The sequence below is a fragment of the Podarcis pityusensis genome (genome assembly GCF_964106645.2).
Source record: "Podarcis pityusensis genome assembly, chromosome: 3".
Taxonomy (NCBI): domain Eukaryota; kingdom Metazoa; phylum Chordata; class Lepidosauria; order Squamata; family Lacertidae; genus Podarcis; species Podarcis pityusensis.
The window spans coordinates 17,054,739-17,078,815 of record NC_138026.1 but is presented as its reverse complement, the minus strand read 5'-3'; the positions used below and the strand labels follow the sequence as shown (position 1 = coordinate 17,078,815).

The window sequence follows — 24,077 nt, the reverse complement described above, 5'->3', positions numbered from 1 at the left end:
GGCAGGCAGGCAGGCAGGCAGGAGTGAGGCGCAATGAGCTGTCAGTGGCTGGGGAAACATCATACCAGTTTCATACTGAGTCAAACCATTGCTCCATCTTGTTGAGTTATTGTCAACACTGATGGGCAGAAGGCCTCCAGGATTTTAGGCCACCCTAGCTGGAGATGCCAAGGATTGAACTCTTGGCACTTCACTTGAAGTGAATGGTCTACTGAGGAACCAAGGGCTGAGAACTGAGAGATGTTATTAGACTGGGTTGTGTGTGTTTTTTTTTTAAGCGGGTTTGGTTTTAACTATTGCTGCTGCATATACAAGCACACACACACACTAACAAAAGGACACTGGTGGTCATGACAAAATTTTATTGGTGTTGAGGTAGCCCGCCTTATCGTGAAGTAGTTTACCGGGATATTTGCCCAGTTGGCCTATTGGAAGTTTTTCTTCTTCTTCTTCTCCTTCTTCTTCTTTAAAATGGACATTTCTTAACAAGAACAAGCAAAGGAAGAGCAAGCAGTATCAAGTATAAGTCACAATACATGGTTATTATCGTCATCGTTCGGCAGCGGGAGGAAATGGCGGCAATCATCATGAGAGGAAGCATTTGGCAGAGTTAGGCAGCCCCCCAGGACCGATGCTTTGTTAATTCATGTAGGGGAGAGGGAAGGGACACACAAACAAATGGACATTATTAGGTCATATGGGGGTTAGGTGATTCTACAGAAACTCTCCTGCTGGCCGAAAGTATAAAATGAGGCTATCAATGGCATGTATGGCTTATTCTTAGTGGGATGGGGGACTGGTGCGAAGCTGTAGCAGCAAATGCACAATAAGCTGTAGCAAAATCCTGTCAGCGTACGGCCTCGTGTTTGCCACTTACTGCTTCTGATTATCTCCCCTAGTGCTGTGTAAGAGAGCTCCCTTTCACCATTCTGATTAGTTGGGTGCTGAAGTCTCTCTTCACTGTGCATGGATTTCATTTGGCTGTGCTTAGTGCCAGAGGGTAACCAGCAGATTACAGGTCCCGTCACAGGTGGGTCTTCGAAGAGACTAAAGATGCACACTCTATATGAAGGAGACAAACATATTTTCTTTTAATGCCGAGCCCTGGGTTTCTTCAAAAAGCAACTCAAAACATGGCCGTTTCCACGATGGGCCTGGAAATCATGGAAACTGGCATGGCGATGGGGCTTTTAATCTATTCGTACTGAGAATTAAGTTAGCACCAACAGCGTCGGAAGACAGGGGAACAAGAGCACACCTCTCTGTATAAAGAACACACACACACACACACACTCCACATTCAGAAGTTGTTTACTCCCTACCCCAAAGGAGCTGGAATCCAAGTGGAGATTCCTCTATCCTGCTATAACAGAACTTTCAAAACCTTTAGGCACTGGGCAAGGTTACATAACCTATGATGATGTCACTAAGGCTGGGTGATATCTGGTTTTCAACATCGTGATATATCACCAGTTGAACATCACGAGGCGTCGGCTGGCTCCACAGTTTTCCCCACATTATGATTTTTGCATAGCATAGCATAGCGGACGCACATGCACGCGCACACACACACACACACACACACTGATTCACAATATATTGCAATGTTCAAAATTATGAAAACGACATCACAATATGGACTTCAAAACGGTTTTGGACGATATATCGCCCAGCCCTAGCATGTCCCCGTGATGTTGCTCTTCTGTCCCCCTGCCCCCGCCCTGCCCTCCCCCAAACTACGTCCATGGGAAATTTCAGCCACGGAATATAATTGCAACATTTATTTTTGTTCTATGTTGATTTTTTTATATAAAAACAAAACAAAACAAAAAACAAACAAGGGTGAAATTGAGTTGCATTTCTCTGTCTTGTTCTCAGGCTTCAGGGAATTGGCTCTCCCCCACCCCCCCACCCCCCGTGGCAATAGATAAGCAGAACAAAGGAAAATGGGTCTTTTTACCAGTTAGAAACTTTAATAATCACAGTAAGAGAACAAAGAACTCATCTCCTAAAAATGGCGGTGCTCCCAATTAAGGATCACACCCCCTTCCGCCCCTATTAATCTACGTCACTTCTACGTCTTGTAATCTGAGCTTGTACCCTCTGCGCTTTCTGTTCTGCCACTTTCTGAGCTATCCATGACTTTAGAGAAGGGGGGGGTGAATACTGTCCAGAGATGGTGAATCTGTTAACCCTCTCTCTCCCAGTGTTTCTTCTCCTAGCTGTTCCCCATCCAGTATTTCCCAGCTTCTGCCTTCTGAACTATGCCCCTCTGCAAACCACTGTTCCAAATCTATACCGTCCTCCTGCTCCTGGGAAGATTCAGGATCAGGATCAGGAGGAGGGGGAGGCTCCTACCATTCCTCCTCAGTGCAGCCCTCCTCAACACTTGTCAAGAACACTGGTGTATATAATCATCACAACATTACAATGATAAAACTCAACATTACTCTTACTATTCAGCATAATCCACTCCATACAGTGTCCATGTGCAGAGAATGCCCTTGGGTTTTCCCCGCCCTCCTCCCTATCATGTATGAGCAGCTGGGGGAGATGAAAGCTGAGCCTCATGAGTTCATCAGGTAGCTCTGCTTTATACAAGTCACTTGGGCTCCGTGGCACAAGTGACCTGCACCAAGTGGAAGGGGAGAACTGGATAGGGATCTAAGAGGCATGAATGTCCCTCCAACTCACCCTGATGGCCTCTTGCATTGCCTGCCTATTCAGTCTTGTTTGCATGTGCAGAAGGGGTAAGTTGGACCCTACACATTGCACAGCAGCGGTACACTCTTACAATGGACTGTGGCATGCCCATTGCATTTAGACAAAAATAAATAAATCCAGAATTTTATCCCCGAGTTTGAATTTGCAATTTACCGTGCACAGCCCAAAAGTAATCTAAATGCCATTCATCTCAGTGGGGGAACGTGCTTAAATGTCTCCCACAGAAATCAATGGGACTTGAAAGTGCTTAACCTCATACACACAAGTACTGAACCAATTGATGAGACATCCTAGACTGTCCTACTCAGGGGTGCCAACTTGAATAAAATAATGGGGGTGCCCAGGTAAGCCTTCCCCTGCATAATCTGATCACAAGATGCGGCACACACCATTTGAATGGCAATGCCCATCAACTTTTTGGGGGGGCCTAGCCCCCTCAAATATTTTATAGGAGGAGGGCAAAGGACCTTGGCCCCTAGGACTTGACTCCTATGGTCCTCCTGTAATTAAAAACCATGTTCTTAGACACCCATACCCTTTTCTTCAGATCCATGTACTTTATTTCTTATATGCTAATGATTTCTTGCAGTGGAAAAACATACATGAAGGTTAAACTCTGGTGTGTTTTCCAGAGGCAGGATCCATTTCATGTGCTCTAAGTATGCAGGTCAAAGTACCTAGGCTAAGGGTACACAGGTGTATGGAAGATGCTAGCAGGGACTCACAATAAGGATTTGATCACTATATATGGGAACAGGTGGAGATGTGGTCTAAACCACTGAGCCTCTTGGGCTTGCCGATGGGACAGTCGGTGGTTCAAATCTGGGCAATGGGGTGAGCTCCCGTTACTCTGTACCAGCTCCTGCCAAGCTAGAAGTTCAAAAGCACACCAGTGCAAGTAGATAAATAGGTACTGCTGCGGCGGGAAGGTAAATAGCGTTTCCGTGCACTCTGGCTTCTGTCACGGTGTTCCGTTGCGCCAGAAGCGGTTTAGTCATGCTGGCCACATGATCCGGAAAGCTGTCTGCTGACAAACGCTGGCTCCCTCGGCCTGAAAGCGAGACGAGCGCTGCAACTCCATAGTCACCTTTGACTGATCTTAATCATCCTTTTAGCGTTTTACCTTGAAATGGTGGTGGCTGAGGCCCGTTGGGATTGGTGGAGCGGAAGGCAGGGTGACCACAAGCAGGTGGAGCCAAAGACAATGACAGGCAGAGCCAGAGCCAATGACAGACAGTACCAACTAAATCTAGTTCTGTCCTCCCACTCTTCCCTGCTGAGTTCCATCAGGGTAACATTAAGACTAAAGGGTGCTACTTTCTGGGTTGGTTGCAAGTAAGAAGGCAGGCTAAAAGGGATGCGGGTGGTGCTGTAGGTTAAACCACAGAGCCTAGGGCTTGCCGATCATAAGGTCGGCAGTTCAAATCCCTGCGACAGGGTGAGCTCCCATTGCTTGGTCCCTGCTCCTGCCCTCCTAGCAGTTCGAAAGCACGTCAAAGTGCAAGTAGATAAATAGGTACCGCTCCGGTGGAAAGGTAAACGGCGTTTCCATGCGCTGCTCTTGTTCACCAGAAGCGGCTTAGTCATGCTGGCCACATGACCCGGAAGCTGTACGCCGGCTCCCTCGGCCAATAAAGCGAGATGAGCGCCGCAACCCCAGAGTCGTCTGTGACTGGACCTAATGGTCAGGGGTCCCTTTACCTTTTTAAGAAGGCAGACAAGTGAGGGGCTGGTGGGAGTCAGACTGAGGCCGCTGGGACAGTGCCCATTCACCCTAATGGAGCAGCCTCTTCCACTGACATGACAGCTTTTATTAACATTATCAATTGCGCATTTTAATCTGGTAAGTGTTCATTTGCAGTATGAATATACTGAGGACCTTTGTCTGAATGCAATAAAGTGCACCTCTTCATTATGACTTGCTATAATCAATGCCGACCTAATTCCCAGCTTCCCTTCCAGAGATCTGAGCTACGCACAACGCACTCTAACACCTTTTCTAAATGCATGTGAGCAGGTTTGCTTAATATCTCTCGTGAACACTGAAAAAATGGTTTTCCCTACAGCTGGGATTTGCGGTCTTGAAGCCCAGAGGGAGGAAAGCCAACACAAAAAACTTACTGGGAAGTGGGTGAGGAATTTTGCAGAGACAAACAAAAAACCCCAAGATAGATGTGGTGAGAAGGGTTATGTGCCCCAACCTGTAATCACAGATTTCCCTCTGCAAATGCATGTCCACATTAGCACTACAAGGCCAACACAGGGCTAGGAGCGTCATGTTTAGCCTTAAAATGTAGTTTCTTCTTGAGGTCAACCTAGAAGGCTGGGTGCTGATGTCTAGAACTTGCTTACTGGTGATTGAGAAAGTGCACCAGTGTCTCTTTTGATGTTCTACGTGGCTGCCAGTTTCTCTGTCTGCGCTTGCCAGCATTGGCAGGAGTCATACTGAAGGTGGCTGAGAATGGGAAGTCAGCAGAGGGGGAAAACAGACTGTGTTTGGGTAACCTTGCACCCAAGGGAGACTCCCAAAACACATTCCCCATCAGAACTGCCTTGGACAGTAACACAGCTTCCCCTTTTGATTCACAATCAGTTTCTTTGTGACATCGGCAGCAGCTACACTAATCCTCGGCCTCCTATCAGATCTGTTTGTGTGCCTAGTAACCAATACACATCTGCACTGCCAGCCTGAGCAGACCAGGAAATGCATGGCCAAGATGCCTATCAGGATATAAGCATCATGCAACTTATTGGCACAGCTACTGTCTGTAAATGCAGCTATGTGAGAACAGTGCAGAGGGGAGCAGAGAGACAGTCTCCCAAGGTTTGCAGGAAACAACGAGAACTACGTTCATATACTGGGAGCGGCCGCCGAGACCATATTGAAAGACGTAAACTGGCTCCCAGTATGTTTCCGAGCACAATTCAAAGTGTTGGTGCTGACCTTTAAAGCACCCTGGATCCTGGTTTCATACAGGTCATTGAAACAGTGACACAAATCCATCAAGTTAATGCAAGAGGGATCCACATATTCCCTTGGTTTAAAGGCCAAACGAGATGAAATGCATGCAATTCACGTAATTACCATTTTTAAAAATAACATTTACAAAGTAAATAGCAGGTGAAAGGGCCCTTGATATGGAGAGGCAGGGGGCTTTAACCATGATCCAGATCAAGGAGGGAGGCACACTTGTTTGAATCCAAAGGAAAGCTTCAACTAGTAGGAATGGGAGCACTTTTTCCTAAGCAAAAAGGTACAGGGCCCCCAATCTGGCTCATGAATACAGTGGGAGACAAAGGGTTAAAGCCCCTTACTTCCTACCTGGGTAGTAATCCAGATCCGCCTCCCGCAACCTGCTAGTAACTTTTTAAAAACAAACTGAGTGATAGCTGTATTCCTCTTCTTTACACACCAAACACCTAACCTAAAAGTAGATATAAAAAATATTAAAAATACGTTGCATTTGCACACTTAACATGACAACATTATCTGTTGCAACCCCAAATCTAACCATATTTTCAGCCTCATGTGAGCCCTAATGTTTTCTTCCAGATATATTTCCCTTCATATAAAAAGTGAAGCATTGGACAGTCTGTGTCTAAAGCTTTTTTTAAAACACCAGAAATTGCATTCTGTTTTTACATAGCCTTGTCATACCCAGCACCTATTTTTGACCTCTATCGTCTCTATTTAACCCCATTTTGCTGCAAAACTTTATGCAACTTTACCCGGAAGTCTCCAACTATTTGCAACCAACTGAAGATGTTTGGGTGCCAGGATAATAACTGCATCTCCACCATCCGGGGATCATTGGACCTGGACTGCTTTCACACACTAATAACCCATCCTGTAGAATTCTATCAGTTATATCCTATCTGCACAATCAGAATAAATTTCAGGAACTGTTATGTGCTGAGCTGAATCCTAGAACAATAGGATCCAGAATGCAGCAGTCTGATTGGTCCGCAGGAGCCACCCAATCCAGCTCCAGGTGGAAGTGAATCAGTGACCTGATTGGCCTGCAGCAGGAGCCAATCAGGCTCCTGGATGAAGTGAATCAGCAACTTGATTGGCCTGCAGGAGCAGCCAATCAGGCTTCCGGAGGAAGTGAATCCACAACCTGATTGGCCTACAGGAGCAGCCCGGAATTAGCCAATCACGCAGGGCCCATTGTGTAAATAGTGTATACAGTAGTACCTCGGGTTAAGTACTTAATTCGTTCCGGAGGTCCGTTGTTAACCTGAAACTGTTCTTAACCTGAAGCATCACTTTAGCTAATGGGGCCTCCCGCTGCCGCCGCGCTGCCAGAGCACAATTTCTGTTCTCATCCCGAAGCAAAGTTCTTAACCCGAGGTACTATTTCTGGGTTAGCGGAGTCTGTAACCTGAAGCGTATGTAATCTGAGGTACCACTGTATACATCTAGACGTTTTGGGGAAAGTTTCATTCATTGCTACTATGAGCTGAATAAAGAGCATGAAATTCACACTCGACTCCTTCAGGAACCAAAATGCTTTTTCTGTTCAGCCTTTCAGTTTTCAAAGCTCCTAACCCAGCTGGAGGTTGCCCTCTGAACTAGCCAGATGTTTCACTGAGGATCAATCACAGTCAGTCCATCCTTTGAAAAATAAGACTTTAGAGCTGTCTTGCCCCAAAATGGCAACTAGACATTCCATTTTGGCAACTGCAACCTTGGTTTAAGAAGCCATTTGGCACCTAGCTTATATATCTGAGTTTCTAACACTGCCCAAGATTTCCAAAGGAGCTGAGTCTTCTTGGATGCACTTATTTCCAACCAATTTCTTTTCATTCATTTATACTCACCCTTGCTTCTACTGTTTAAACCCCATGGAGGGCTGAAGAGCACTGGGTGTCGAAACTGAAAAGAGGATGGGCCTTAGTTTCACAATTAAGGGGCAATCATTGTGTGCCAAGCTCTGAGTGAGCTTTCCCTTGCCTGCCAGGGAGGGAAGGCAATTACTAGACATAAAGAGAGATTCACTGGCAATAACTGTAATGACTTTTTATCTTCCGTGCAAACCAAAAGTGTGCGTGTGCATGCAAACGGAAACTTTAAAATAAAGCAAGCATGTTTTATTCTTAGATTCCTCCCTCTCACCTCCTAGGCTCCTTCTGAAAAGATGAAATGAAATTGTGATGGTGTCGATATGTATGGCTATTTAAAATGTATATTCAAAGAGGCCTCATTAGAAGGAGAACGTTCCCTTTCTATATTCATAGTCCCTGTCCAAAAACAGGCAAGTCATTGTGAAATCTATAATCATATCCTACTCCCCCGTGAATCTGTCTGCCCATACACCTTCTCTTTACTTTGCTGGGATGGGTAGGAATGATTGAATCGGGAGGCAAGGAAGGTAAACAGATCGGACAAAAGATTCTTGCATTGCAGAAGGTTTGACTAGATCAGCCTTTCTCAACCTGTGGGTCCCCAGATGTTGTTGGGCTACAACTCCCATCACCCCTAGCTAGAAAGGCCAGAGCTCAGGGATGATGGGAGTTGTAGTCCAACAACGTCTGGAGACCCACAGGTTGAGAACCGCTGGACTAGATGATCCTGGTGGTCCCTTGTAACTCAGCAATTCCACAATTCTAACTATTGCCGTAATGGCTGTGGCTGATAGGAATCTTGAAACATGCCTTCCTTTGGTTCTACAAACACACACACATGCAGAGGATGATGCTATCCATGCCTTTGTGTGAAAAGAAACAACAGAAACTGTGATTTGAGTCCAAGACTCAAAAGATACAGAGAGTGGTATCAAAGTCTGCTTATTTCAGTGGGTCATTCCCTGAGTATGACTTAGTTGGATGTCACCAGAGCGCTAATAATAATAATAATAATAATAATTATTATTATTATTATTATTTATTTATACCCTGCCCATCTGGCTGGGTTTCCCCAGCCACTCTGGGTGGCTCCCAAGAGAATTTAATACACGATAAAACATCAAACATTAAAAACTTCCCCAAACAGAGCTGCCTTCAGATGTCTTCTAAAAGTCAAGATAGTTGTTTATTTCCTTGACATCTGATGGGAGGTTCTTCCACAGGGCGGGCGCCACTACCGAGAAGGCCCTCTGCCTGGTTCCCTGTAACCTCACTTCTCGCCGTGAGGGAACCGCCAGAAGGCCCTCGGCGCTGGACCTCAGTGGTCGGGCTGAACACTGATATACTGGGCCGAGGCACTGGATCTGCCTCTTGGTTGGAGTGCTTAAGCTGCATTTCTTGTAATATTTGTAAATAAACTCAAATATTCCAAGACACCATAAGCCTCCAATGACCTCCTTCCAAAGGAAGACAAACCCAGGTAAGAACTGCAGCCCTAGAACTTCTTACTGCTTGGAACAGCCTTCATGCAAAGACTTTCAGATCCTCCCTCTGAATGTTGAACAGGGGGAAAGGTTGCAAATTGATTTAGTGTAATTTTCATTGTTTATATGAAATCACCATACTTGTAGCTGCTCCCAGAAAAGAATTAAGAACTGTTTGATGTTGTGTGTGTGTTTTTTTAAGCTGCAACCCAGACAGCATTTTCTTTGATGATCCACAGTAGACAAACATTATAATAACATGACTTAAAGAGTTTGAAAATTCAAGTAAATAACCGCAAGGATCTTTTCTAGTGGCAGGCAAAAGCTTGGCCGCGTTTCCAAAATGATGAAAGGAGAAAAAGTACTAATGGCCATTTTGGCAGGATCTGAAATGTGAGTAGGTTCCAAAATGACCACCTCTGAAGATCAGCAGAAAATGCAATTCTATCAGCAGTTTCTGCATCAGCAGAAAAACCTACATGAGAGGTATGATACGCTAGGCCCCGCCTTCTCTCTCTGTCCTCAACAAAGCCTTGGCAAAATGAAGACCACGTACGCATTTGCAGCTAAAAATGCAGAGAGGTTGTTTTTTCACTACAGGAAAACCACTGGAAAACAGAGGGGTGGCAGAGATGTCCTCATGCAATGTGCATTACCTGCTTGATTTCCCTGGAAATTCCTCCTAACTCCTCTTAATGAAGATGCAGTCTGTGCACATGTGCAATGGCTGTCTCTACTGTACACACCTCAGCTTAACTGTGAAGTGAATGAGGCTTACATTTTCAAACAGGGTGGAAAATGCATCCAATAGCAGCATTTCTCAAGAAACTATAGGATAGATACATATTGCAGCAAGCGTTCTATGCACAAGGCTTCAAACACCAACAGCGGGCTTGTGATGGTGCCGGAGTAAATAATAATGTGTAAACAGCCCTAAATCAGTGTGGGGTTTTTTGTTAGGGGGGAAGGGATAGCATTTATGCAACTGTAGGGTTGCCATATTTCCAGAGGTAAAAACATGGACAAAAAAAAGTTGCGGGAATACAAATTATTAAATGTGTTAATACGAACGGAAGTTAAAAATATTGTAGCTGTTGGATTATGATGAAGACTGAAATGTAATTGGATTAAATAAGACTCTGGAAGCAGAATTAAACGAAATTATCGTACCTTGAAATCTAGCACATCTAAAATGTGTAATTGGCTTTTTAACTGATTGGTATTTGAATTAGAATGGTAATTTGGTATTGATACAATGTGCCATATATTGGACTTTTGTAATTGAAAATTAATTTTAAAAATATTTTCAAGAAGAAAAATACTGAGCTTTTTAAAAAAACAATCATCCACTTGCCCCCCGGCCAAGCCGTCCACACCAGAGCCCAAGAAACGGCCAGACCCCAGGTTGCCCGCACCCGCACCTGAACCCAAGCTACTCACATACGCACACAATTTTTTTTAACCCTCCAAAAGCCCGATTTGCTTAAAATTGTAAAAATCCCCCCAGATGCACATGTAGGCACCTCAAAAGAGGACATGTCCTGGATTTCCCGGACATATGGCAACCCTATGCAACTGTGTAGACAACTAAGACATTACGGTACATAGGCAGCTCCCTGTAGAGAAATTTCAAGCATCTGAACTGTCAGGATGAGCAAGAATGGGTGGTGGCACCCACCCAAGAGCCCCGCAGGGAGGGCATAGAATAAGACTAATTTTCCCAAGGCAGCTCAGAAAAATATCTTTGCGATCTCCTATGGATGTTAATTCAGAAATGCACTCCACTGAGTTCAAGAGGACTTACTGCAAGCAAAGTGGGCAGAGGATTAAGACTGCAGTCTAAAACAATTAAACCACAAATGCAATAATCGAAGAACAAAAAACGACAAAGGATACAAGAACAGCAAAGCAGCAACCTCAAAGGCTTTTTTCCCTTTGCAGTTAATGCTAACTGCACCGTTTCTTGCAACATCACAGGTACTGCTTTGCACGGACGACTAATGAACACGCACACACAACAAAAACCTCCCCCCGCCAACTATTAAGTTTTCAGGATTTGGCCCAAGGGATTCCAGCAGCAGCAGCAAGCACAGTTTTCTCACAAGAGCACTCTGCATAAGCCACACATTCCTGTAATGCAGCAAAGCCCTGGACGCAGTTCAGCACACCGCACATTAGCAGCGATTAGCTTTGTGCCAACCTTTCTTAAGGAAATGCAGCAATGTTTTGACAGGTACCCAGCCAGCAAGTATAGCAATCTATTAGGCAACCTTGCACGTATTAGCATTTCATTGGGAAGGGGGGGAGCCCTCAGGTGAGGGGATGGTGAGTCGGAACAAACCTATACTACAGGCCACACGCTCACTTAAGGAAGTTAGTTTATCCCACAATGAATCATAGGTGATTTCATTTCCCACATTCGTGGGCTTTCTGTCTGTGCCAGAGACAGTCATCCAATCCTAAAGCTTACAGCTATTTGTCTTGGCAGCCAAGGGAAGATCAGCCCCTCTGCCATTATAAGAGAACAGATAAAGGAGCCCTGGACAGTTAAGTCCAGTCAAAAGCGACTATGGGTTTGCAGAGCTCATCTCGCTTTCAAGCCGAGGGAGCTTTCCGGGTTATGTGGCCAGCAGGACTAAACCGCTTCTGGCACAAAGGAACACCATGACAGAAACCAGAGCGCACGGAAATGCTGTTTACCTTCCCGCCGCAGATGTACCTATTTATCTACTTGCACGGGTATGCTTTCGAAGTGCTAGGTTGGCAGAAGCTGGGACAGAGCAATGGGACATCACTCTGTTGAGGGGATTCGAACCGCTAACCTTCTGATCAGCAAGCCCAAGAGGCTCAGTGGTTTAGACCACAGTGTCACCTGCATCCTGTGTGTAAGAGAACAAGGGAGGTGTTCATGGAGAATTTTGGCACCTCTTTTTCTAGAAAAATAGCACTGAGCCAGACCATTGGCTCACCTAGATCAATACTGTCTGCAATGACTGGATGCGGCCCTACAGGATTTCAGACCTCAGTCATTCCCAATCCTGCCTGGAGAGGAATCCTTAAAGGATACTGTAAACATGAATTCAGAATGCCTTTGTTTGTCAGGAGTTTTTTTAAAAAAATATTCCTACAACCAGCAGTCTCACCAAACTATATCTTTACTCTGCTGCTACACATACCAAACTGCAACAGTATATTATACTATAACTTACACTGGTGTTGTTGTTGTTATTTATTGAATTTTTATACTGCCCTATACCTGGAGGTTTCAGGGCAGCTCACAGAACAAAATCAGAATATAAAACCACAAAATATATACCGTAATCAAAATAAAAACAACAACCCAATAACTCCCCCACAAAAGTGCCACATTTTAAAAGGGTATAGGATGTCAATCTGGTCACCCAAAGGCCTGGTTAAAAAGGAACCTTTTTGCCTGACGCCTAAAGGTGTCCAATGAAGGCGCCAGGCGAACTTTCCTGGGAAGAGCATCCCACAGACGGGGAGCCGCTGCAGAGAAGGCCCGTCAAAAGGTGAGAAATGGGACTCACTGTACTCTCCTGATCTACATCCCTAAACTGGTTTGGGCATTCACAACTCAGAGGGCAAGATGAATTCACTTTCCTAGGCATATCATAATGGGTATCCTGTGAAGAGAGTGCTTGAATACTGTAGCCAGAATAGCACCCTCTGAATATTATAAGACAATTCTCATCATCTCATTGAAAGAGGTGGGTTTGCTTAGTGTGGAGAAGGGATGTTTAAAAGGGAAACATCAAATACCACATACTAATATTACTAGAGAAGAAACATCAGCATGCTGAAGGGTTTTGTACCTTGGCTGTCCTTTGAAAGATGGGCCCTGGGAGGGAGGGAGGGAGGGAGGGAGGGGAGGAAGACAATGCAAGATATCACCCTCTCCAGAGGACATGCTTAATGCTCCCATGGCGAGTTATCAAGTGACTCTTGTGTCACTAGCCAAAAAAGAACGCCCTTTTCCTAGGCATGACATCTTATTATTTTTCCTAAAGTGTAAACAGAATCCATAGTTACTTCCCTTCCCTGTTACAAAACAGTGGGTGGAGTCATAAAGATGCCCAGAAGGGCTGGCTGAAGCATTTACATTATTATTCCCAATCTTAATCTTTTAAATGTTCCCTAAGACTCTCATGGAGAGTTACCAGCACAGAATGCAGATGCTGATGAGAAAGTCTACTTACATCTCCATCCACTTTCTCTCTCAGTCCCTGAATGATCAAACCAAAGGAGATGGCTATGCCTAGTGACCAAGGAGCCAGGAGAGGGAGGTGTCACAATGAAGGGCGTGTCACAAGGACCTCCACAACCTAGCAACCACCAGCACTCAACTGACACTACACTCAGCTGACACTACTAAGTTTCCTTATATGGCTTTTAATCCATGTTCAGCTTTTTACAAGTATGTAAAATGAAAATTTTCCCTTTATATTCAAGCTTCTGTTGTTCCTGCACCTACTGAGCATTAGCTATCTAATCTACCTCTCTGGTGCAACTGCCACACACCAAAATGGTATGGAAAGGGCCCTGTGTCTTCAACAATTCACAAAGTGATTCATTGTAGCTCCACAGCTGCATAGCTGTCAACTTTTCCCTTTTTTAAAGGGAAATTCCCTTATTCCGAATAGGATTCCTCACAAGAAAAGGAAAAAGTTGACAGCTATACACAGCAGCCCTCTCCTTCTTTTCAGTGTCATCCTATATTGCCGAACAGTGGAAAATTAGAGATCACCCCTTGCGTGTTTATTCATTTTATTACCCTCCTTCACTAGCAGGTCCCAGGGCAAGTTACAACCATCTAAAAATATTATCATTGTTGTTATTAATTAAATTTGTATACCACCCTATGCCCACAGGTTTCAGGGCAGTTCACAGGATAAGATCACAAAATACATAATAAAAACAAAAACCCAATAACCCCACCCCCAACACATTTTAAAAGGGCATTGGATGTCAATCAGATCGACCAAAGGCCTGGTTAAAAAGGAATGTTTTTGCCTGGCGCCTAAAGGTTTATAATGAAGGCCGCAGTTGAACTTCCCTAGGGAGAGCATTCCAAAGATGGGGAGCCACTGCAGAGAAGGCCCCGTTCTCATGTTGCCATCCTCCAGACCTCTCAAGAAGGAGGCTCACAAAGGGTCTCAGAAGATGATCTCAGGGTCTGGGTAGATTCATATGGAAAGAGGTGGTCCTTATGGTATTGCGGTCCTGAGCCGTTTAAGGCTTTATAGGTCAAAACCACCACTTTGAATTGGCCCGGAAACTAATTGGTAGCTAGTGCAATCGGGTTGTTACATTAAAATGAAGAGAAGGGCAGAGATGCTCAAGATAAATAAATTAAAACATGCCCCTCCCCTGTGCCATAGTGTGATTTTTTTGTCTCTAGCCTGCCTGAGAAAGGGCATCACAGTGCTTGAACACCAACATGCTTCCCTTAACAATTTGCTGTCACCACGGCTATTAATTCTTATGCCCTGAACTAGTAATGCAAAACTTCACCACTGCCTCCTTTACGGCCCCTTTACTACAATCTAGTAGATAAAGCTAGAACGTTTTGTGCAACTGCTTTGGAGAACTTTTTAAAAAATAAACAGTTTATAAAGCTTCTGTAATAATTACAGGGGAGAACTTAACTACGACTCACCAAATTATAAGGCATATGTATGAACAAAACAAAGGTTACAAATGAAGTCCGATGGCAAGAAACTAAATTTTTGGAGTACGACTCCAACTTTCTCATGGGAACTGGGGATAGAATCTCACCCACAGTACTGATTGGTATAGCCTGTCATTAACTTGAATTTCTGCACTTGCAAGGTTATAAAGACAAGGCTTGAGTGTTTGTGGATAGCATGCAGGGTCTCCTGTGCCCTGCATAGGTCCTTACCTCTTAGTCAGGCTACACAAAAAAAACAAAACAGGAATTATCCAAACTATGCAGAATATGCACCTTTCTTTATTTTTGACAATTTTTTAGTCACAGAATGCAGCTTTTCTTATCCCATGTATACATTCTTGACCCAGGTTACATGAAGCTCTGAGTAAGCCTCTAACTTTACTCCAGGGAATAAAGTTTTGCTTTCTTGAGTTTCCACCACAAACAGCAACTTGATACTCTTTCTACTTTCACATTGCAGAGATTACTGTGCTTTAGAAAGATCAGGAGAGTAGAAATAATTTCAGATAAGGTTATCGGTTCCTGCCAAAATTCATCCACCCCAAATATTTTGCCTAATGTATTTTGATCTGGAAGCGGCTGGAGTCAAGATGCAATTTTGCACCAAGTGAAATGATAATTTTACTCAAGTTATATGAACTCCCGCAGCTATTGCTTCATGATTGGTTAAAGCAAGAAAAACATATCACTCTTTCTTGGATACAATCCAACATTACATATGCTTGCAGTCTTTCAGGCTCACAGCCAGTTATTACATCCAAAACGGCAGTCCCAATCCACAGCATCAGGGGAAACTTGAACATTTTGAAAAACTTAGCAATTTCATATTCAAAAGCAAGCCAGCTTCCTTTAGGTAGACTGGGACAATAAAGAACCAGTTTGACACCAGGTGAAGATCGGGTGGGCAAAGCTTGGCCAAAATGGCCTCAACCTTGAGAGTAAATGGGGAAGTCTGATTAGACCCATGGGCCTGAGGTTCTCCAATTCTGGAGTAGAGCGTCCGAATAGGACTGGGCTTAAATCCCTGCTCAACTACAAAACTCATTTGGTCGGCTGCTCTCTCTTATTCTGTTCCAGGGGTAGACAATGTGATGTCTTGCAGAAACTACAACCCCCATCATTCCTGACCTTCAGCCATGTTGGCTGGGGCTGATGGGAGTTTTCACCCACCAACAAGATCAAGGAACCATGTTGGTCTTTCTCGGCCTTTCATGATACCCGAAACCAGCAGCCTGAGGCAGTTGCCTCACTCTGGCTAACAGTAGGGCCAGTCTTGCCAATATGGAAATAGTAAGGTAAAGGGACCCCTGACCACTAGGTCCAGTTGTGGCCGACTCTGGGGTTGCGGCGCTCATCTCGCTTTATTGGCTGAAGGAGCCGGCGTACAGCTTCCGGGTCATGTGGCCAGCATGACTAAGCCCCTTCTGGCGAACCAGAGCAGCACACAGAAACGCCAGTTACCTTCCCACCAGAGCGGTACCTATTTATCTACTTGCACTTTGATGTGCTTTTGAACTGCTAGGTTGGCAGGAGTAGGGACCGAGCAACGGGAGCTCATCTCGTCGCGGGGATTCGAACCGCTGACCTTCTGATCGGCAAGTCCTAGGCTCTGTTGTTTAACCCACAGCGCCACCCGCATCCCAATATGGAAATAGTCAGGGTCTAAAGTAATAATAATAATAATAATAATTTATTATTTATACCCCGCCCATCTGGCTGGGCTTCCCCGGCCACTCTGGGCGGCTTCCAAAAGAATATTAAAATACTATAATACATCAAACATTAAAAGCTTCCCGAAACAGGGCTGCCTTCAGATGTCTTCTAAAAGCCTGGTAGTTGTTGTTCTCTTTGACATCTGATGGGAGGGTGTTCCACAGGGAAGGCGCCACTACCGAGAAGGCCCTCTGCCTGGTCCCCTGTAACTTGGCTTCTCGCAGTGAGGGAACCGCCAGAAGGCCCTCAGTGCTGGACCTCAGTGTCCGGGTAGAACGATGGGGGAGGAGACGCTCCTTCAGATATACTGGACCAAGGCCGTTTAGGGCTTTAAAGGTCAGCACCAACACTTTGAATTGTGCTCGGAAACGTACTGGGAGCCAATGTAGGTCTTTCAAGACCGGTGTTATGTGGTCTCTGCGGCCGCTCCCAGTCACCAGTCTAGCTGCCGCGTTCTGGATTAGTTGTAGTTTCCGGGTCACCTTCAAAGGTAGCCCCACGTAGAGCGCATTGCAGTAATCCAAGCGGGAGATAACCAGAGCATGCACCACTCTGGCGAGGCAGTCCGCAGGCAGATAGGGTCTCAGCCTGCGTACCAGATGGAGCTGGTAAACAGCTGCCCTGGACACAGATTTGACCTGTGCCTCCATGGACAGCTGTGAGTCCAAAATGACTCCCAGGCTGCGCACCTGGTCCTTCAGGGGCACAGTTACCCCATTCAGGACCAGGGAATCCTCCACACCTGCCCGCCTCCTGTCCCCCAAAAACAGTACTTCTGTCTTGTCAGGATTCAACCTCAATCTGTTAGCCGCCATCCAACCTCCAACCGCCTCCAGGCACTCACACAGGGCCTTCACTGCCTTCACTGGTTCTGATTTGAAAGAGAGGTAGAGCTGGGTATCATCTGCATACTGATGAACACCCAGCCCAAATCCCCTGATGATCTCTCCCAGCGGCTTCATGTAGATGTTGAAAAGCATGGGGGAGAGGACAGAACCCTGAGGCACCCCACAAGTGAGGGCCCAGGGGTCTGAACACTCATCCCCCACCACCACTTTCTGAACACGGCCCAGGAGGAAGGAGTGGAACCACTGTATAACAGTGCCCCCAGCTCCCAACCCCTCAAGACGGTCCAGAAGGATGTTATGGTCGATGGTATCAAACGCCGCTGAGAGATCCAGCAGAACTAGGAAACAGCTCTCACCTTTGTCCCTAGCCCGCCGGAGATCATCAACCAGTGCGACCAAGGCAGTTTCAGTCCCATGATGAGGCCTGAATCCCGACTGGAAGGGATCCAAGCACAGTAGTGGAAAGGAGAAAGGCTAGGTGCCCAGCTCTCCCAAAACACTCATCTCTCCTGTGAAGTGGCACAGGGATTTCTCAAGTTAACAATAAAAGCCACTGAGATGGGTTTGTTGTTTGGACTAGGGCTACTCTGAAGCCTTGGCTTCCTATAGACTTTCCCGTCCTCTGTGTCTTTCTGCAGACAAAAGCACACAAGCAGAGAAGATCTTAGGAAATGAAAACAGCACTACAGAAAACAGGCAACTTTTTATAAAGGATTTGCACGGCATCGAGACTGAAAGATTTGGAAATAGTAGGAAGCGTACATTCTGTAGCATCAGTCACAGCAATATTTCTGAGTGCTTATCAGTGTGCCACACAAATTGCAGGATGTGGTTCTTTGGGGCTTTAAAAAGTAATAATAAAAGACAGAGACAGAGAGGTGCTCAGCGCACTGAAAAGTTGTAATGGGTTTATAAGAGCTATTGATTAATCTGAGAGCATTAAAAGAACTTTATCCAGACTTTTAGCAGATCTTGGTCATTTCACAAAGAATAAGGGACTCAGGCACAAGCGGGATGAGTCAGCATGCTGTAAGCCGGCTGCGCTTGTGGAAGCTGAACTTACTGCACTGACATTGTCCTTCAAAACTCACAAAAACTGTTTAAAAGGAGTGGTTTAGAAGGGACTTGCTATACTCATGACTGCATATACCAGCTGAACCAAGAAGAACCTGGTAACTAACGATACTTCTAGCCAATCATGTCTTCCAGGGTGCGTCTCTGCACAACAGCATTGCCAGGTATTCCAAGAAAACTGTTGCATGCAGCAAACCCAATGCTTCACTTGCCTTCAGCCAAGATAATATCTGTGCTGGCACATGAAACAGAAAAGAAAGCCGCACATGTCTGCCTTGCCCACCCCACCACCAGCTAGCCAGGGCTGGGCGATATCAACATATCATCCAAACCCGGTTTGAAGTCCATATTGCGATATCGGCTTCATAACTTTTGACCTGGCAATATATCACAAATCACGATGTGTGTTAAGGCTGGGCGAAATATGATCCAAAACCAGTTTGAAGTCCATTTTTGACTTGAATCATGATGTGTGTGTGTGTGTGTGTGTGTGTGTGTGTGTGTTATGCAAAAATCACAACGTAGGGAAAACCGTGAAGCCAGCCAATGCTTCTCTCAATTCCTGCAGCCCCTGCTAACTCCGCCAGCTCAGTTCTCCCCTGCCTATGGGGGGGGGGGGTGTGCAGCAAATCACAAGAGCACCGCCAGCAAAAATCACGATGCGGAAAAAACTGTGAGGCCAGTCAATGCCTCTGCATAGCACCATCCTTATTTCAGACATCGTGGCATATCGGTATATCGCGATGTTTAGCTGGTGATATATCATTATATTGAAAACCAGATATCCCCCAGCCCTAGTCAGTGCTATCAATTTAATGTCCACTGTTTATGCCTGTGCTTCTCCCTCAAAGACCCCTTCTTAGCCACTGGGGAAAACTTGAGTTGCTTATACAAATTCAGCTAGAAGTGTCTAGCCCACTGGTAGCTAAAGGTGAAGGTAAAGGTACCCCTGACCATTAGGTCCAGTCGCGGACGACTCTGGGGTTGCAGCGCTCATCTCGCTTTATTGGCTGAGGGAGCCGGTGTACAGCTTCTGGGTCATATGGCCAGCATGACTAAGCCACTTTAGTGGCTTTAGTGGCCGAGGGAGCCGGCATTTGTCCGCAGACAGCTTCCGGGTCATGTGGTCAGCATGACTAAGCCGCTTCTGGCAAACCAGAGCAGCGCACGGAAACACCATTTACCTTCCTGCTGGAGTGGTACCTATTTATCTACTTGCACTTGAAGTGCTTTTGAACTGCTATGTGGGCAGGAGCTGGGACCGAACAACGGGAGCTCACCCCGTCACGGGGATTCGAACCACCGACCTTCTGATCGGCAAGCCCTAGGCTCTGTGGTTTAGACCACAGTGCCACCCGCGTTCCACAGTGCCACCCGCGTCCCCACTGGTAGCTACTACCTCTGTATTAAACCAGAAGCTATTAAGCTGCAAACCTACCACCCCATCCTCCAGAATTCCAGCAAATCCCTGTCCCCAAACCAGTCTTTTCACTGAAAGTTGTCTACTAGCCCCTATATATCTAAGTCAGAAAGCCCCATGTTTTGCTTCTCCTAGTTCCTATGACTTTTAAAGAAGGGGTTGGCAGACAGCCAATCTGCAGCTACAAGTACACCTCTGGGTAACCCAAAGCAGATCAGGAAAGACTTTTGACAGTGGGAATAATAAAATGGCACATATCCCCCCCCCCAAATACTATTATACTGCTGCAATGAAGAAAGCTTGAGTACACGGAATCATGGATTCTGTGTGGAAGTGCAGAAAGTTCAGTTCAGGTACTCAACACAAATTCCTGGATTCGGTGTTATTTAATCCTTGAATTGTACGTCTTTTCCACCTGATTCTGCTTGGTGGATCTCAGAGCTCTAACAAAAAACAAAGTAGATTCACAAGACTTCAGAACATTTTTGGCAGGTACCCCTCAACAGCAGAAGAGCGTCAGAATAATAAAAAATACTCAGAAAGCATAAAAAGAGGCTTCAGCTTCTCCTCTCAGCTGATATTACAGAGTTTTCCTCATCACCACTCTTAACAGTATCTGAATCATTGGTCTCTCTGTTTTAAACACCGCCAGGCTGGTTTGTGAGAATGATTGACAAGAGAAGGCTGCTTAAGTTAAGCTTTTTAGTGTCGGCTGAGCAATTTGGCTGCCTTAAATGGAGGTATGGGGGCTCGGCCATTCTGCTGTGAAGACCAAAAATGGAGTGCACCAGCAAATCTCCCTTGCAGTAGTAGGTTCTGCAGCTCTGGGAAGCTCCTGCTGTGTGTATACAATGTGTGATTTCATATGAGATAATTTAGCCTCCTCCAGGTGATTACAAGGATCTCTGTGGGCTTTAGTGGCCGGGTGGCTATCAGAATTTCGACTTGCAATCTCACGTACAAAGATGATAGCACCCCTATTCCATTTATAGTCAGCCTTGATGAATTCCTCCTACTGCAATCAGCGGAGAACCAAGCAAATGCTTCACTGCTTTGTCATGCGTCCTGCTGTCACCATCACCAAAACAAAGGAAGTACACAGAGGATATAAAACCCTGAGCCCATAAACAGGGGCAAGACTTGACATTTAGACTGGTTTCGTGGTCAGCTTGACATAGTCCGTCGCACTGCAAGTTGCGGGAGCACTCTGCCTCCCCCAAACTAGAAATTAATTGGAAAGAGAAAAATAAATGGAAATGTGTTTCTATGTGCGAGGATGGATTCACTTAAGAAGTCCCAGGATCCAGAAATTAAGACAGAAGTATACTGCCAAATTTGTACAAATTGCTTCAAGTCAACTGCTTGGCCAACACTATTATGGGGTGTACCTTCTCTCTGACCGGGGGAATGCTATTATTCGGACTTGTGGAAGTTGGCAGCTTAATTTTATGCTAGGGCCAAGGAAATATATGATATGGCTTCTGGGTTCCTTCCAGCTCTGTTATGCGTCCATTTAAAAAGCGAACTGAACCGAGTGAGTTGGAAGGAATAATATGGCTGACTCATTGCCTGACCCTGCCATCCACCATGTCGATCTATGGCTTAAGGGTAGGTTCAGACAGGCCTGAGGCCTGAACGCAGCCCCGTTCCCTGGCTTCTCTTAGTGACCCACAGTCTTCTCAGTGGACCACATCTCACACCAGGCTTGTTCAACACCTTAAGTGCTTCTGCCAATTGGAAGGTGCCCTTGAACAATGCGTCTTGCTTGCCTGTTGTGTGTGCTTGTGTGTATAGACAAGTAGGGAGATAAAAAAAAAGGTCGCCCAACCCTGCGGTTAGAAATGAAGGGTGAATGGCTGGCACATCAAGTGGCAATGAGCACATCTTTCCTGAGATCAGGCAGCTAAGCAAGACATGCATCTGAAACAGGTGCCTGTGCCTGCAAAACAAAATAAAGTCCCGACATTTTGCACATCGAAAGGCGGGAGTTGGGAAGCTTTTTTCTCTCCCTGAATCTGGCAGGTAGGGAAAGCCAGGGGTGGGCATGGTTGAACTGGGCTTGGATGGGGTTACACCCAAAACCAGCCAGGACCAATCACGCTCCCTGTTCCCCTTCATCCCTTTCCTCTTTCTCCCAGCCCAGCAGGCTGCTAGAGATCACACTCGCCAGATGTTTACACTACAGTCATACCTCATGTTACGTTTGCTTCATGTTACGTTCTTTCAGGTTATGTCCTGCGGCGACCCGGAAGTACCAGAAAAGGTTACTTCCGGGTTTCGCAGCTCGCACATGCACACAAGCGCTAAATCATGCTTCGCACATGCGCACAAACGCCAAATTGTGCAGTGCAGATACGGCACTTCAGGTTGTGCTTTTTTCATGTTGCGAACAGGCCTCCGGAACAGATCCTGATCGCAACCAGAGGTACCACTGTACTGTAAATTGCTTGCAAGAGGCTTTCAATTTCTTCTCTGTCACTCCATTATTTTCTATTCCACTTCCTTCCTCCCACCAGGCTTCCTCCACTGGGATGGAATTAGGCTGAGGGCTGTATGCAAGCTACAGGAAGCACAAGTGAATTGCACCCACCCATAACACCAAAGAAGGCCTGGGTGAACTATGGTTGAGGAGCAAAGCCTTTCCCTAGCCCTGTATAATATTGAAATTTAACCTCAGATGCTAACAGGCCCCCTGGCTTAGTTTAGGGCTATTTGGTTTCTTAGCAAATATGGTTTCGTATGCACTTCTGTTCATTCTCAGGTATAATCACCCAAATAAAAAATTACATTTGTCCCAGCACATTTCCCGTGTGCTAGTAACCCACTATTTCCCAACGCACAATCCATTCAAACCACACATTCTTTAAAAGGTTATCAGACTTGGTTGCTGGACCAAGCACACTCAATACCATTTTCTGAAGCCATGTGAAAGAAACAAAAAACTAATCCACCACACACAGTCTATCTATCCTTAAGCCCCATCTAAACTGTAAAGAATGTGCAACATCATCAGAGCCAAGAATGCCCTAATATGGCAGAGAGTTAAGATACCCTGAGAATTTAAGTGCTCTTTGTCAAAGCTGTGCTAATATTAGAAGGAAACAGTAAAGAAAAGAGATTCAACTCATTTTCCTGTACCATTCTGCAAAGATGTTGTGTTATAAACATCGTCTAGATCTTGGATGCTTGAGGCGTCGGTTGAATCTTGATCGTTGGCTACAAATCCTACTGAAGAAAGGCTAGAAATAAAGGAGTGCATCCTTTTTGCATAAATATCCCTAATATTAAAATAAGGGAGCTCGTTTGCCTTCTCCTTGGGGTCATTGTTGCACTGGTCCACGTCAATATCCTTCTGCTTCTGGTAGTATTTGGAAAACTTGTTGAAAATGATCGTGATGGGAAGAGCTACCACTAATATTCCACAGATGATGCACGTTGTGCCAATGATCTTCCCTCCAAGAGTGACCGGGTAGGTGTCTCCATAGCCAACGGTGGTCATGCTAATGGTGGCCCACCACCAGCAGATTGGGATGCTCTGCAACTCTGATGTGTCATCATCTTTTTCCACAGAGTAGACCAGGACGGAGAAAATGGAAATCCCAACGGCCAGGAACAAAAGCAGAAGTCCAACTTCGTGGTAGCTGTGCCTCAAAGTGGCACCCAATGACCGCAGCCCAACAGAGTGCCTAGCCAGCTTCAGGATACGGAAGATCCTCATCAAACGCAGGATCTGGACCACTTTCCCCATGTTCTCGATGTCTTCGCTTTCCTCCTCTTTGGTGTCCACGGCCAAAGTGGCGTAGAACGGAATGATGGAGACAAAGTCTATAATGTTCAGCGGGTTCTTCCAGAACTTTTTCTGACTGGGAGCAGCAGCCAACCTGATCATAAGCTCAGAGGTGAACCAGATGATGCATATGATCTCCACTATTTCCAGGATAGGGTCTTCTATCTCCCTTTCGTTGGCATCCAGCTTCTGAAATTCTGGCATGCTATGGATGCACATGGTGACAATGGATGCTAGGACCACGCTCAAGGAGGAAACAGCAATCAACTTGGCGGACAAGCAAGAGGCAGGGTTCTCCATTCTGACCCATATGTTTTTGCGCAACTCCCCCAACCATTGCTTATCAAACTTCTCGAGCTCCTTCTCAAAGATGGACGACTCATCATCAGAAGAATCCAGGCTTCCGGCATTGCTTTTCTGGTCCCACTCCTTATCAAGTCCCTCTTCTTTCCTTTCTTGGTACCTGTTG

The 24,077-nt window shown here is 45.6% G+C and overlaps 1 protein-coding gene across 1 annotated transcript in view; it reads right to left on the bottom strand.

Annotated features, from left to right (window-relative positions):
- Window positions 1–342: 342 nt before the first annotated feature.
- Window positions 343–24,077, bottom strand: part of KCNS3 (potassium voltage-gated channel modifier subfamily S member 3) — a gene marked incomplete at its 5' end in the record, with an annotated part of 25,509 nt that continues 1,774 nt past the window's right edge. The window contains 2 exons of the mRNA XM_080998279.1: window positions 343–1,062; window positions 22,960–24,071. Coding sequence (XP_080854405.1) covers window positions 1,025–1,062; window positions 22,960–24,071 — 1,150 coding nt within the window. The 3' untranslated portion in view covers window positions 343–1,024. The remainder of the gene's footprint in view (window positions 1,063–22,959; window positions 24,072–24,077) is intronic.